Here is a 12,468-nt window from a genome sequence, read left to right on the forward strand (position 1 = left end):
TAATTTTTTTGCAGATTATGTTTTCAAATATTATTAGGGAATTGGCAATGCGTTATGAAGCAATTTTCAGACTCTCATTTATTTTAGAATTGATCTAATTTCTTAATTTACTTTCTGTCGATTTTTATTTTTTTGAGTGAAAATCATGCGTCGGACAAAGAAATACCAGGAGATCAAATTTTCTTAAAAATAAATGAGGATTTTGAAAATTATTTTATATTGAAAAGAAAGCATTGGCGTAGTACTTTTTCCCCAAAAATATTCAATGCGAAACCCGTAGGGATGCCACTGTTTGAAAAAATACAAATTTGTGTACATCAGAAAATGCGCCTTGAGGCATGGAACATATGTACCAAATATGCCAAAGATGTCTACAAAATTATCTCAGTTATTATTAAAAAACTGATTATTTTTGAAAACTTTGCCACCCTGTATCTCAAAAGTTAAGGCGTTTAGGACATACGTCCATAGGAAGTTTTTTTCTTAAAATGGGTCTAAGAATTACCTCCTTGAATATTAGCATATGTTCAAGGAACACCCTGTATAGTATGAAAAACTTTCTGAGGTGAATCTGTGGAATAGCTGTTGGTATTTGTTCTTGATATGTTCATGGCACTTCATGTTCATGGTTTCGAGGAAAACAAACTATCACAAGCAACATCAGATTCGACCGAAATTCCTTTCTCAACTGTACGTAAAATAGTCAAAAACAAACCTTATGAACACAAGACGTTATGTGATACGGGATTACCAGAACCTTTAGATGTTCATCTAATGAAATCACTAAAAATAGTATAGAACTGTTACAAAAGAAATAAGATCTCTACAATTGAAATCATAAGGAAAAAGTTGAATACTTCCGGCCATAACGTGAGCTGCTGTGACAAAACTCTTCAGAATTGGATGAAGAAACTAAGATTCAGATTTAAAATAATAAAACAAACGTCAAGCAGTCATGGAAAGCAGAAAAATAGTGTAATCACTTAACAAACGGCAAATTTTCTATTTTGACAAAACTTGGTATGACACTCACGACATAGTTACGAAAGAGTGGACTGATGGTTCGAGAATGTGTACGCCTAACATGGCTGCAAACAAAGGATCGTGACTGATCATTGTGCATTGCGGAGGAAGTAAAGAATGGGTTCTGAATTCTTTGAAATTATGTGAAAAAAAATTGAGGACTGCAATAATGACTACCATAAGAACATGGAAGCTAATATTTTTGAGGAATGATTTGAAAAATTGATCGCATATGTGGATGCGAATAGTGTAATAGTTCTCTTGAGAGTATTGCTGAAACATACTTTGATGAGCAGTCGCGAACAATAGGAAGCTTTATCAATAACTATTACACTATTCCAAATTTGGGATCAATGTGTTTTCAAGTCATTTCTCAAAAATATTAGCTTCTATGTTCCATGTCAACATTGCAGTCCTCAAGTTTTTTCCACATAATTTCAAAGAATTCGGAACCCATCCTTTACTTCCTCCGCAATGATTACTCGCCATCCTTTGTTTGCAGGCATGTTAGACGTACACATTCTCGAACCATCAGTCCATCCTTTCGTAACTGTGTTGTGATTGTCATACCAAGTTTCGTCTAAATATAAAATTTACCGTTGTTCTTGCCTATATTTAGTTATTTGTTCTAAGTATTTGTTACGCAATTCCAATATACTTCTGCTTTCCATAACTGCTTGACGTTTGTTTATTATTTTGAATCTAAATCCTAGTTTCTTTATCCAATTCTGAAGAGTTTTGTCACAGCAGCTCACGTTATGGCCGGAAGTATTCAATTTCTTCCTTATGATTTCAGTTGTAGAAATCTCATTGATTTTGTAACAGTCGTATATTGTTTTTTTTTTCAATGATTTCATTAGATGAACATCTAAAGGTTTTGGTAATCCCGTATCACATCGCGTCTTGTGTTCATAAGGTTTGTTTTTGACTATCTTTCGTACAGTTGAGAAAGGAATTTCGGTCAAATCTGATGTTGCTTGTAATAGTTTGTTTCCTTCGAAACCGAACTTGAGATGTAGATTCTTATATACGTTGAAACATACTTTCTGTGTTTTAATATTTAAATGCATCCGAATCTTACTCACTGGTATCTCTTTTTTCGCATTATTCACAATCACTAATGGAATCACTACATAGGAAAAAGTATGTGTTGTTGTCACACTCGTTATTACTATTAGTACTTGTCCAAGGACGCCACATTTTAAACAGATAACAGAAATTTTAAGTAATTATAACTGCACCAATATCGAATTTCAACACTAAAATCGCGATCAGTTCCTGAACTGAACATTGTCAACACGAAGGCTCGCATTCTATTCTTCACCGTAACATGACTTCAAATTTAATTTTATGACTCTCCAGCCAATCATGAAACTCGGTTAGTAAAAATTATTCAATACGAACCGCCAATTCTTCAGTCCACGTGGAATAGTTGGCAGCGGCTTAATTTATCTGTGTTGGTTTTTTTGCCCTTTTAGTTCTCCGACAGCTTTAACTATGCACTATACCGGTTACTTCGATTATACCATGCAACTACTCATAATTGTAACTACTATATTTCATGTTTAAATTTTTGTATCGTTAATATTGTTATCATAACTCTATTACTGTATACTTCTTCACAAACGTTGTGTTTAATTTGGAAATTAATTTCTGTCTGTTGAAATAATTCAGATCCGTTTTTTGTAGGATATCCCAATATCGAAATAGATCTTAATGATTCAACGAATAAAAAAGAAGCTCATCTTTGCCAGAGTAAAATTTGTAGAGAACAAGTAGTAGGATGGGATTGTGGTGATGAAGTATCAGAGTGGCTCTCAAAAGCTCTAGCAATGCATGGATTGAGATTGCTTCGACAATATGAAGATGAAGGTAAATTGTTCCTCAATTCACTTATCTTGATTTTCATCTGGTTTTAATTGAAAATTTTTTACTTTTCCAGACAAATATTCAGTTGTTTATTTTTTAAATATTTTTGACTACAAAATTTAAAACATATCATACAATTTTGTCATTCGAATTAGGCATAGTGAAAGTTTCAAAAAATGAAGTGGAATTCTTCTGTAATATCAATGATGCAAGACAAGACATTCCGACGAGGAATATATAGGGTGGCCCACCATATATATATTCTTTCTGTGAAAAACCAATTTCATTTCTTTCTTTACTGATTTGTCTGTTCAAATGTCCTAAATTTGTATGACAAGATTTGTGAATAGTCTCTTACAAGAATAAGTTTGTCTTGACTTTTCATGCTATTATATAAAAATCAATTTTATATGTGTATGTGTATAAAATGTGTGTGCATGAATGCATAACTTTTTTGTTTTTATAGATTTCAGTTGTTGTTGTAATTCTGTAATATTAATTTTGATCACATTTAGAAAAAAATTGTATTTTGTTTTACTTACAAGATGTCGTTTTTGAAATATTCATAAATCGAAATGATTTCATTTTCAGATTCATCTACTCAGCTTTCCTTTGCCAATAAAGCACAATATTTGATGTTGAATTCCAAGAGTGTCGAGTGGCTGCGCAGGCACGTCTCAGAAGGCAACTTGAACGAAAGCCTCAAATCCACAATTCAAAGATTTCGACCTAATTTTGTAGTAAATTTTGAGGAAGCTTTCGAAGAAAACGAACTCTCAGAATTTCTAATTGGTGATGTTCAATTTAAGGTGAGAACTGTCACAAAACAATTCTTATCTCCTGATAGCTCTAACTTGATTGTGCAATGCATATCAGGAATAGTGTTGCAGATCAGGTTCATAATCCAAAATTATAAAGCAAATTTCATGAACTTGAATTCAGAAATGTTTAACTTTCACGCATCATCCATAGATGAATAGTTTTTTACACCTTTATCAAGATGAGAAATGAAGAAATGAAAAATTCATTTCAATTCCAGAATTATATAACTTGTCTATTCAGGATATCATTTTTTTCAAGGAATATGTAGTGAAAATCAGATATACAGGGTGATTCAAAAGTACTTTGACAAACTTCAGGAGGTGATTCCTCACAATATTCTAATATGAATTGTCTAAATAAATAAATGTCCGGAAACGCTTCGTTTCCAAGATACAGGATGTTGAAGTTTCATTTTTATTTTCGTTTTTTTCAAATAACTTTTGAAATACTGAACTTAAATTAACGAAACTTGGTAATAGGAGGTTTTTGAGGTGTCAAATTCGAACCTGATGTTCTTATTGCTCTTACTCGTATGGGGCGCCACCTACACGTCTTTTTCTTTATTAAAGATTCATAACTTTTTTGGCCGTACTTCTAGCACATTTTTCAGTAAAAAAATCGATTTCTCTATCATATCTACGTAAATAAGCTATCCTTGTTACTAGTCGCTGTAAGCAACCGTTTTCTAAATATTTGGACTTGAAAACTTCAAGTCGATTATTTGATAATTAATCGATGCATGTTGAAGTTATTACGAATATTCTGCATTTTTCACAAGAATGCTTTGGAAATGAATTTGACGTTTTACTCGTTTGAAGAGGTCATTACTGTTGGGTACGTTCCTTTATGACATCCTTAAGCGAAATAGTTATTTTTGTATCAAGGTTGCATAATAAGTATTTGTTTTAATAACATTTGTAAGAAATGTCAACATTTTATTTCAGGAAATTTTGAATATGTATTCAAATAAATTGTTGGAAGTGTCCACCTTCAGCGAAGATACAGGCAGTCAGTCGTCTAGTCATTGAATCTCGTACCCGCTCAAAAATTATTGGTGTGTTTCTTATTGTTTCACAGGCGTCTGCTATTCGGTTTCTTAGATCTTCCTCGTTCACTACTGGAGTCTTATGAACTAGTGACTTAAAATGTCCCCAAAAATAAAAATCTATCGGGTTTAGATCTGGGGACCTTGGTGCCCACGCCTAGTTAGGTTCTTCTACACCCCTACCGATCCATGATTTGGATAGACTGTGTTAAGGAATTCCCTGGCTACAACGCTAAAATGGGCCGGAGCCCCATCATGCATACACCACATGCGGATACGAATTTCTAATGGTATATCCTGAAGTAGTCCCGACAATTCATTTTCTAAAAAGTGTCTGTAAGTTGCGCCATTCAGTCGGAGCGGAAGAAAGAAAGGACCTATCAAGTAATTATCAATTATTGCCGCCCATACATTTACAGAAAATTGATACTGATAATGCCTTTCACTAACTGCTTGCGGCTTTTCGAGAGCCCAAACATGGTTGTTATGAAAGTTTGTGATAGCATTTCGGGAGAAGTTTGCCTCGTCCGTGAAGAGTACATATCTTGAATATTGAGGATTTCCTGCCAATTTTCTCAAAAATCATTGACACATAGTAATGCGTTGGGGAAAGTCTCGTGGCAAAAAAACTTGTACCATTTGAATATGGTATGGATAAAACTGTTGATCGTGGATAATTTTCCAAACTGTGGACTGAGTAGAATTGACAGCTTCAGCAATTACTCTTGTGCTTGTTTCTGGATTCTCCTCGAGAGCGTTTAAAACAGCTTCTTTCAATTCTGGGGTTCGGACTGCTCGTGGTCTTCCAATAATATCAGCTGCCCTCTTAAAGCTACCTGTTTCTGCCAAACGACGGTGGAGACTAGCAAATATTGGAGCTGAAGGCAGTACTCGATTAGGAAATCGCTCCTGGTAAATACGTCTTGCTTCGCGCGCATTGCCATCCGCAAGGCCATAAACGAAATGCAAATCGGCTAAATGAGCATTATTGTTTAAATAATCCATTTTTTCAAAATAAGTGTTTTCTACTTCTACTTACGGAAACTTCAACAAAACGTCTAACTGTCACAAAATATGTAATTACCAAAACTACTCACAAACGTCAAATTTATTTCCGAAGCATTCTTGTGAAAAATGCAAAATATTCGTAATAACTTCAACATGCATCGATAATCAAATAATCGACTTGAAGTTTTCAAGTCCAAATATTTAGAAAACGGTTGCTTATTTACGTAGATATGATAGAGGAATAACCTATTGGTCCCTCTCAAGACCAATAATCAGCCAAAAGGGTAGGTGAGCTGGTCTCCAAACCTGGATGAAGTGACGATGATGGCATGATAGAGGAATCGATTTTTTTACTGAAAAATGTGCTAGAAGTACGCCCAAAAAGGTTATGAATCTTTAAAAAAGAAAAAGACGTGTAGGTGGCGCCCCATACGAGTAAGAGCAATAAGAACATCAGGTTCGAATTCGACACCTCAAAAACCTCCTATTACCAAGTTTCGTTAAATTAAGTTCAGTATTTCAAAAGTTGTTTGAAAAAAACGAAAATAAAAATAAAACTTCAACATCCTGTATCTTGGAAACGAAGCGTTTCCGGACATTTATTTATTTAGACAATTCATATTAGAATATTGTGAGGAATCACCTCCTGAAGTTTGTCAAAGTACTTTTGAATCACCCTGTATAAGTTTTTTTCAATACACATGTTTGAACAAGGAAATGAAAAACGAAATGAGGGTTATGAGAAAAAATTGGTCTTAGAACCTCAGGCTCCGCTTTTATGATCAAAACCCTTCAAATATCCATTAAAATAATCAAACTATAAGTAGTATTTCTCAAAGTGGGCGATAACGCCCCCTTGTGGGCGATGGAGGCCTATATGGGGGCAGTGAAGGGCACAGAGAAGATTGGGGGGCGATGGCTAATTTAAAAATGTTTTTGCTTTCAACACAAACTCAACCGCTCCTTCACGCTTAACGCGCGTTTTCTCGTGTGACGTCATCTAGGGGACTAGACAGTAACTATTTTCTGTCCGATAGTTGTCAAACTGTACAATAGATGGCGTTAAGCTTCAATGCGAAGCGAGAAGTTTCTAGTCTCCATTCTCGAAAGTACTAGGCCCGCCCGCTGCCTCATATAAAAGCGCGCGCGCCATCCAGCCAGTAATGTTCAGTCAAAAGGGTAGGGGAGCTGGACTCCAAACCTGAACGGAAAGAGGATGACCTTCTGAGCCAGTAATGTCATTCGACGATATTATAAAAACAAGGGAATTTAGTTAGCGACTATCCAGGTAAAGTGCTGTTCGTGTGGTGGTGAATACTGTGAGTGTTGTCATTAGCAAGTTTTTAATACTCGATTCTTTACTTCGGCATTTTGAAGACAAAATTATGTCGGAAGCAAATAAGAAGAAACGGCAGTATAGCGCTGAATATATAAAATATGGATTTATTGAAAATCCCACAAATCCATCTTCGCCTGTGTTCCTTCTTTGTCCAAAAACATTTCCGTATGAAGCGATGAAACCCTCAAGGCTACAAGACCATTTGAATAAAATGCTTTCAGATAAAAGTGTGACTTATTGTTAGGAACTGGAAAAAAAACACTCAGCTCAGCCGACTGTGTTAAAACTTTTTTCGGCGGCTTCTAAGCAAGACGACGACAGACTCCAAGCTTCCTACAATATCTCCTTGCTAATTGCTCAAACAGGTAAAGCTCACACTATTGGAATGGATTTAATTTTACCGGCAATAAAAGAAGTAATTACTACTGTGCTCCATAAACCAGCGGCAGATATCCAAAAAATTCCTTTGAGTAATAGTACCGTGCAAAGACGAATTGATAAGATGGCTGAAAACATTGAAGAGTCATTGTGCAATCATCTGAAGACTTTTAAATTCAGTTAGATGACTCCACTTTACCAACCAATGAAGCATTGTTGTTGTCGTACGTGAGGTTTATTGAAAATAAGAAAATATATCAGGAACTACTATTTGCCAGAAATCTAAAGACGGATACAAAAGGATAAACCATATATAATACTCTAAAAAAATGTTGTGTTGAGAAGGCAATTCCACTGAAGAATATTATATCGGCTGCTACGGATGGCGCTCCGGCTATGACAGGACGTCACAAAGGCTTCATAGCGTACTTGAAAAATAAAATTTCAGATGTGCTCACTGTACATTGCGTTATTCATAGGCAACATTTGGTTGCGAAAAATTTGAGTGAGCGCCTCTCTCAATCACTGCAATGTAGAGATAGATAGATAGATATTTATTTAACTATGTAACTCATACATGATATGGTTTATAGCAAGTCAATCACAATTAATATATCATATTGAATGAATATATAATAACATTATCTGAAAGTCTTCAGGTATACAATATAAAATATATCACAATCACATAAATTGGGTAATACACGTCAAAATTGAATTTTTGTCTGAATAAACTCGTCTCTAGAATAAAAACAATGTTCGAGAAGATAATTTTTTACATTAATTTTGAACAATTTCTCGTTCATGGATCTAAATTCGCAGGGCAATTTATTATATAGTTTAAAATCTAATGAATTTTTCTCAGATTTGGACAACCTGTAACGTGGCAATACTAAATCATCAGTAGTGTAATGATGCAGGCCAGAAACTTTTTGTATATTCTGCCTTTCTGAATGGATTTCTAGTAAATTTTGGTATATATACAGACAAGGGAGTGGTAGAATCCTCATTGTTTTGAACAGTGGTTGACAGTGGTCTCTATACCTAGCCCCAGCTAATAGTCTTATTGCGCGTTTTTGTAACCTGAATATTTTTGAGGAATCAACAGCATTACCCCACAGAATCGCACCATAGCTGATCACAGAATGAAATAATCCAAAATAAACATTTTTTAACATGCTCGAATTGAGGCAGTACCTGAGCTGTCTAAGCAAAAATAAGAGACTGGATAGTCTCTTATTCAATATATCTATATGAGGGGTCCAGTTCAAACGATCATCTAAAACAACCCCAAGCAATTTACAATGCTTACCTAACGTGATCTGATTATTACAGGAAATTATGAGGTTTTTTGTCTTCCCTTTATTCAGTCGAAGGTTATTGGCAGAGAACCAAGCTTCCGCTTTAGTCATCAAGGTTTCAGCATTATCAAGAAGACGTGAAATGTTGCTGTTTGAACTGATGAAAGAGGTATCATCCGCAAATAGGACAATTTGACATTTCGTCCTCATATGAAAACATAGGTCATTAATATAGATGATAAACAACAGGGGTCCAAGAACAGAACCTTGCGGTACTCCATGTTTTATGATTTTCAGTTCTGAATCAGAACTGTTGTTAAGATGGACAAACTGTTGTCTACCTTCTAAGTAAGACTTGAACAGGTTCAACGGCGTGCCTCTAATGCCATAGAATGTAAGTTTTTCTATTAAAAGTTCGTGTGAAACACAATCAAAAGCTTTGGAGAGATCACACATCACATCAAAGCACATCAACACATCAAAGCAGTCAGTAAAATCCGAAACAGCTCTTTGAATGACAATTATTTAATCAGCTTTGGTTGCTAATGATGGAGATTTCAAATGATTGCTATTTCACACAGAAGTGCGTTGGTTATCTCAATAGGTAACTGTCTGACTCGATTTTACAATCTATTTGACTCTGTAATAGAGTTCTTGGAAAACAAAGACAAATTATTGTACGACAACCTCATCACTTCAAAGAAGATATTGCGTACTTGACAGACCTGTATAAATTATTTAATGATGTCAATCTCAAACTTCAAGGTGACGACTTGAATTTGATTATAACAAAAAATGTCATTGCTGCTTTTGTAGCCAAATTGCCCTTATACAAAAATAATTTCGGCAGACGTGAGTTCCGCAATTTTTCTAATTTGTCAGCAGCATCCTTCAACAACAACGACTTGCTTGTTTACTGCCAAATTTGGAGAACCTCCACAGTTATTTTGCAGAGACAGTAAGGATCATCCCCAAGTTAGTATCCCCAAGAGCAAGTTGGCTCTTCGGAAACTTGTATGAACCGTGGCCAACGCATTGGGCCAAGTACAGAGGACCGGCTGTCGCGAGCTGTGGTGCCCAAGCCATAGGCACAGTACGATGGACTGAATTTGTCGCCAGTGCGCGGGAAAAATTTTAGCGAGAATCATGTGAAAATTAATGTAAGCACCATTTGATGAGGGTTGCGAAGCTTATATTCGCCAACTCTCGAGTCTAGTAGTAGCAGCGTTCCAGAGTAGCAGAGTTGCGGAAAGTCCTGGGACTTCCCGGACTCGTGAAAAAGGTTACTTCCCGCATCACACCACACCACATCAGGTTACAGCAGGCAAGGGAGCCTCGCTGACTGCAGAAGTGAATCACGCACAAACGCGACTGTTCGCGAGTGCAGTGCGCGGATCAGACGCGAAACCTTTGTTCGCCAAAAAGTGACAGAATTTTTGTTAGCATTAGGATACATTACGAATTTTTATTTTGGTTATCATATTTTTGCTTTATTTGATTGAAAAGTTATGTCACTGTGTGCCCAGAACTTTTACGAACGGAGGAGTAGTGTAATAACGGCCATCGTGAGAGTAACATAAAATAATATTTTATTCATTGAGATCGAGGTCGATCACCCGTTTCTTCGGTGTCGATATTTTTCCAGTTGAAAAAGCGATGAGTTACTTTATGACTGTCGGACCTTCGAGCGTCGTTGTGGTCATGTTAAAATTTACTTAGACTAAACAAATAAATGTATTGCATCCTGCCGATGATCATACACTTGGGAAGGTTGAAAAAACGTTGATATGAGGTTTTTGTGGATAGCGTAGCTAAAGGTACGTTTATACTAGAGATTTATATCATTATAGATATCTCAGGTATCGAGAAATAAATTTTCTTGCAAGTTTTCACTACGACATAAGTGTCACGCAATAAAATACCTGATACCTCTAGTTGAGAGGAAATTCTGATATAAATTGCTGTTCTGTTTAGACACATAGAGAATTAAGATCTCTCGACACTTTTCTGTCCGTCTACCGGACAGCATTTGTTGAACATTTACTATGTGATGGTTTTTATATCTTACAATGTGCTTTTGTGGGGAGAAGGGATTAACATCAGTCGAGCATTCATCTCTCAAAAAAGGATAATACGTATGTTGTATGGTCTTCGACACACAGATTTTTAGGGAAGAAAAATTCAACGCTACCGTCTATATACATTTATAATTGTCTAGTTTGAAAGTGACTGCTAATGTTTCATGATGAATTTCACTAGTTCGGACTGCCATTGTCTACTATATCCCCGAAACAACTAAAAAAGAAGAATTAAAAATGAATAGCTGAAAATAACAATTATATTAACCAAAATAAACCTGAAATGAAATAATGAAATAAAATACAAGTAAAAGTAGAACAATTGAATAAATAAAAAAATAAAGAAATGAAAAAAGAAAATAAAAATGAAAAGTGGAGAGATTCCAAGTCGCGTTAGTTCACGACGTTTCGATTGTTAGTATCTACAAACGTCTTCGGGTGATGACTGGACTGATTCCTCCGAGAGATGACTATTTATAGGTCGTTCGAGTACTTTCACTCATCCCCGCTTTCCATTTTCCGCTTCACTGGTTCCGTGGGAGATGACCGTTTGGCGGGAGTTGGCCATTTTTCGCTTGATGATGGGTTTCTATATGTTGCGTATTTCTACGCTGGCCTGACTGAATACGGTGTTGGACAACATGTATGCGACTTCCTTGAGTTTTCTCCTAAACCAATGTTCCTCTCTGTGCAAGATCTCAGCTTGGGACCACTCGATGTTGTGTTAATGGGTCCAAACATGGTCTGCTATTTCTGATTTGCTGGTTTCCCCTCGCTGTGTGTGTTTCTTGTGCTCGGCAATGCGAACATTCAATGGCCTCTTAGTTTCACCAATATAGCTTAATATAATTGTTATTTTCAGCTATTCATTTTCAATTCTTCTTTTTTAGTTGTTTCAGGGATTTCAAATCATTTTATATAGTAGACAATGGAAGTCCGAACTAGTGAAATTTATAATTGTCTACTTTTCGTAAAAAAGAAGGAGTCTGAGTTTGAAACTAATTCAAAATGTTGTAATAAGTTGGATTTATTATATTTTTAGTTGAATTTTAGATACCAAAACACATGTGTTTTCGTATGAAAAGGGAACCTTATCATCTTTCAGAAATAACCTTAAGGCCAACAGAACCAAGCCATTTAAAGAAAAAAAGTCGTTAAAATTAACTGCTTGATACTAAGAAATTCGATATTTTGTAACATTCAACCCCATAATTCATTTCATTATCTTTCGTTAAGGGTCGAAAATATGTCATCCAGTCTGTATACCCCATTTAGAATAAAAGTCAGAAAACACTCAAACGTATAATAAATATCGCAATTTATCTTATGAGCTCTAAATTTAACGACAAGATAAAATGAAGCCACCCAAGTGGCTAATCTACATATGTTTTATTCGAGACAGCAAAGAAATTATCCAAAAATGACCCTTGTAGTGACATCTATATATCAGTAGTAGACTCACGACATTAGAAATGTCGGGAACTAGACGTGAATTCTTGAGGACTTATTCGCCGGACCATGAGGTGGCGAAAAGAGTACCAGTCTAAGAAACAATTTCAAACTTTCTGATTGGTTAGAATTTTTTGAGATAACATTACTTACATC

The 12,468-nt window shown here is 35.5% G+C and overlaps 1 protein-coding gene across 2 annotated transcripts in view; it reads left to right on the forward strand.

Moving 5' to 3' along the window:
• mal (molybdenum cofactor sulfurase) overlaps nt 1-12,468 on the forward strand; it is an 83,300-nt gene that overhangs the window by 63,136 nt on the left and 7,696 nt on the right. For both annotated transcript variants that reach the window (XM_074179381.1, XM_074179384.1), the window contains 2 exons: nt 2,713-2,895; nt 3,484-3,701. In XM_074179381.1, the coding sequence (XP_074035482.1) occupies nt 2,713-2,895; nt 3,484-3,701 (401 nt within the window). The remainder of the gene's footprint in view (nt 1-2,712; nt 2,896-3,483; nt 3,702-12,468) is intronic.

The sequence above is a fragment of the Leptinotarsa decemlineata genome, unplaced genomic scaffold (genome assembly GCF_025532065.1).
Source record: "Leptinotarsa decemlineata unplaced genomic scaffold, Ldec_3_MD MMD2_P_RNA_scaffold_14, whole genome shotgun sequence".
Classification (NCBI taxonomy): Eukaryota; Metazoa; Arthropoda; class Insecta; order Coleoptera; family Chrysomelidae; genus Leptinotarsa; species Leptinotarsa decemlineata.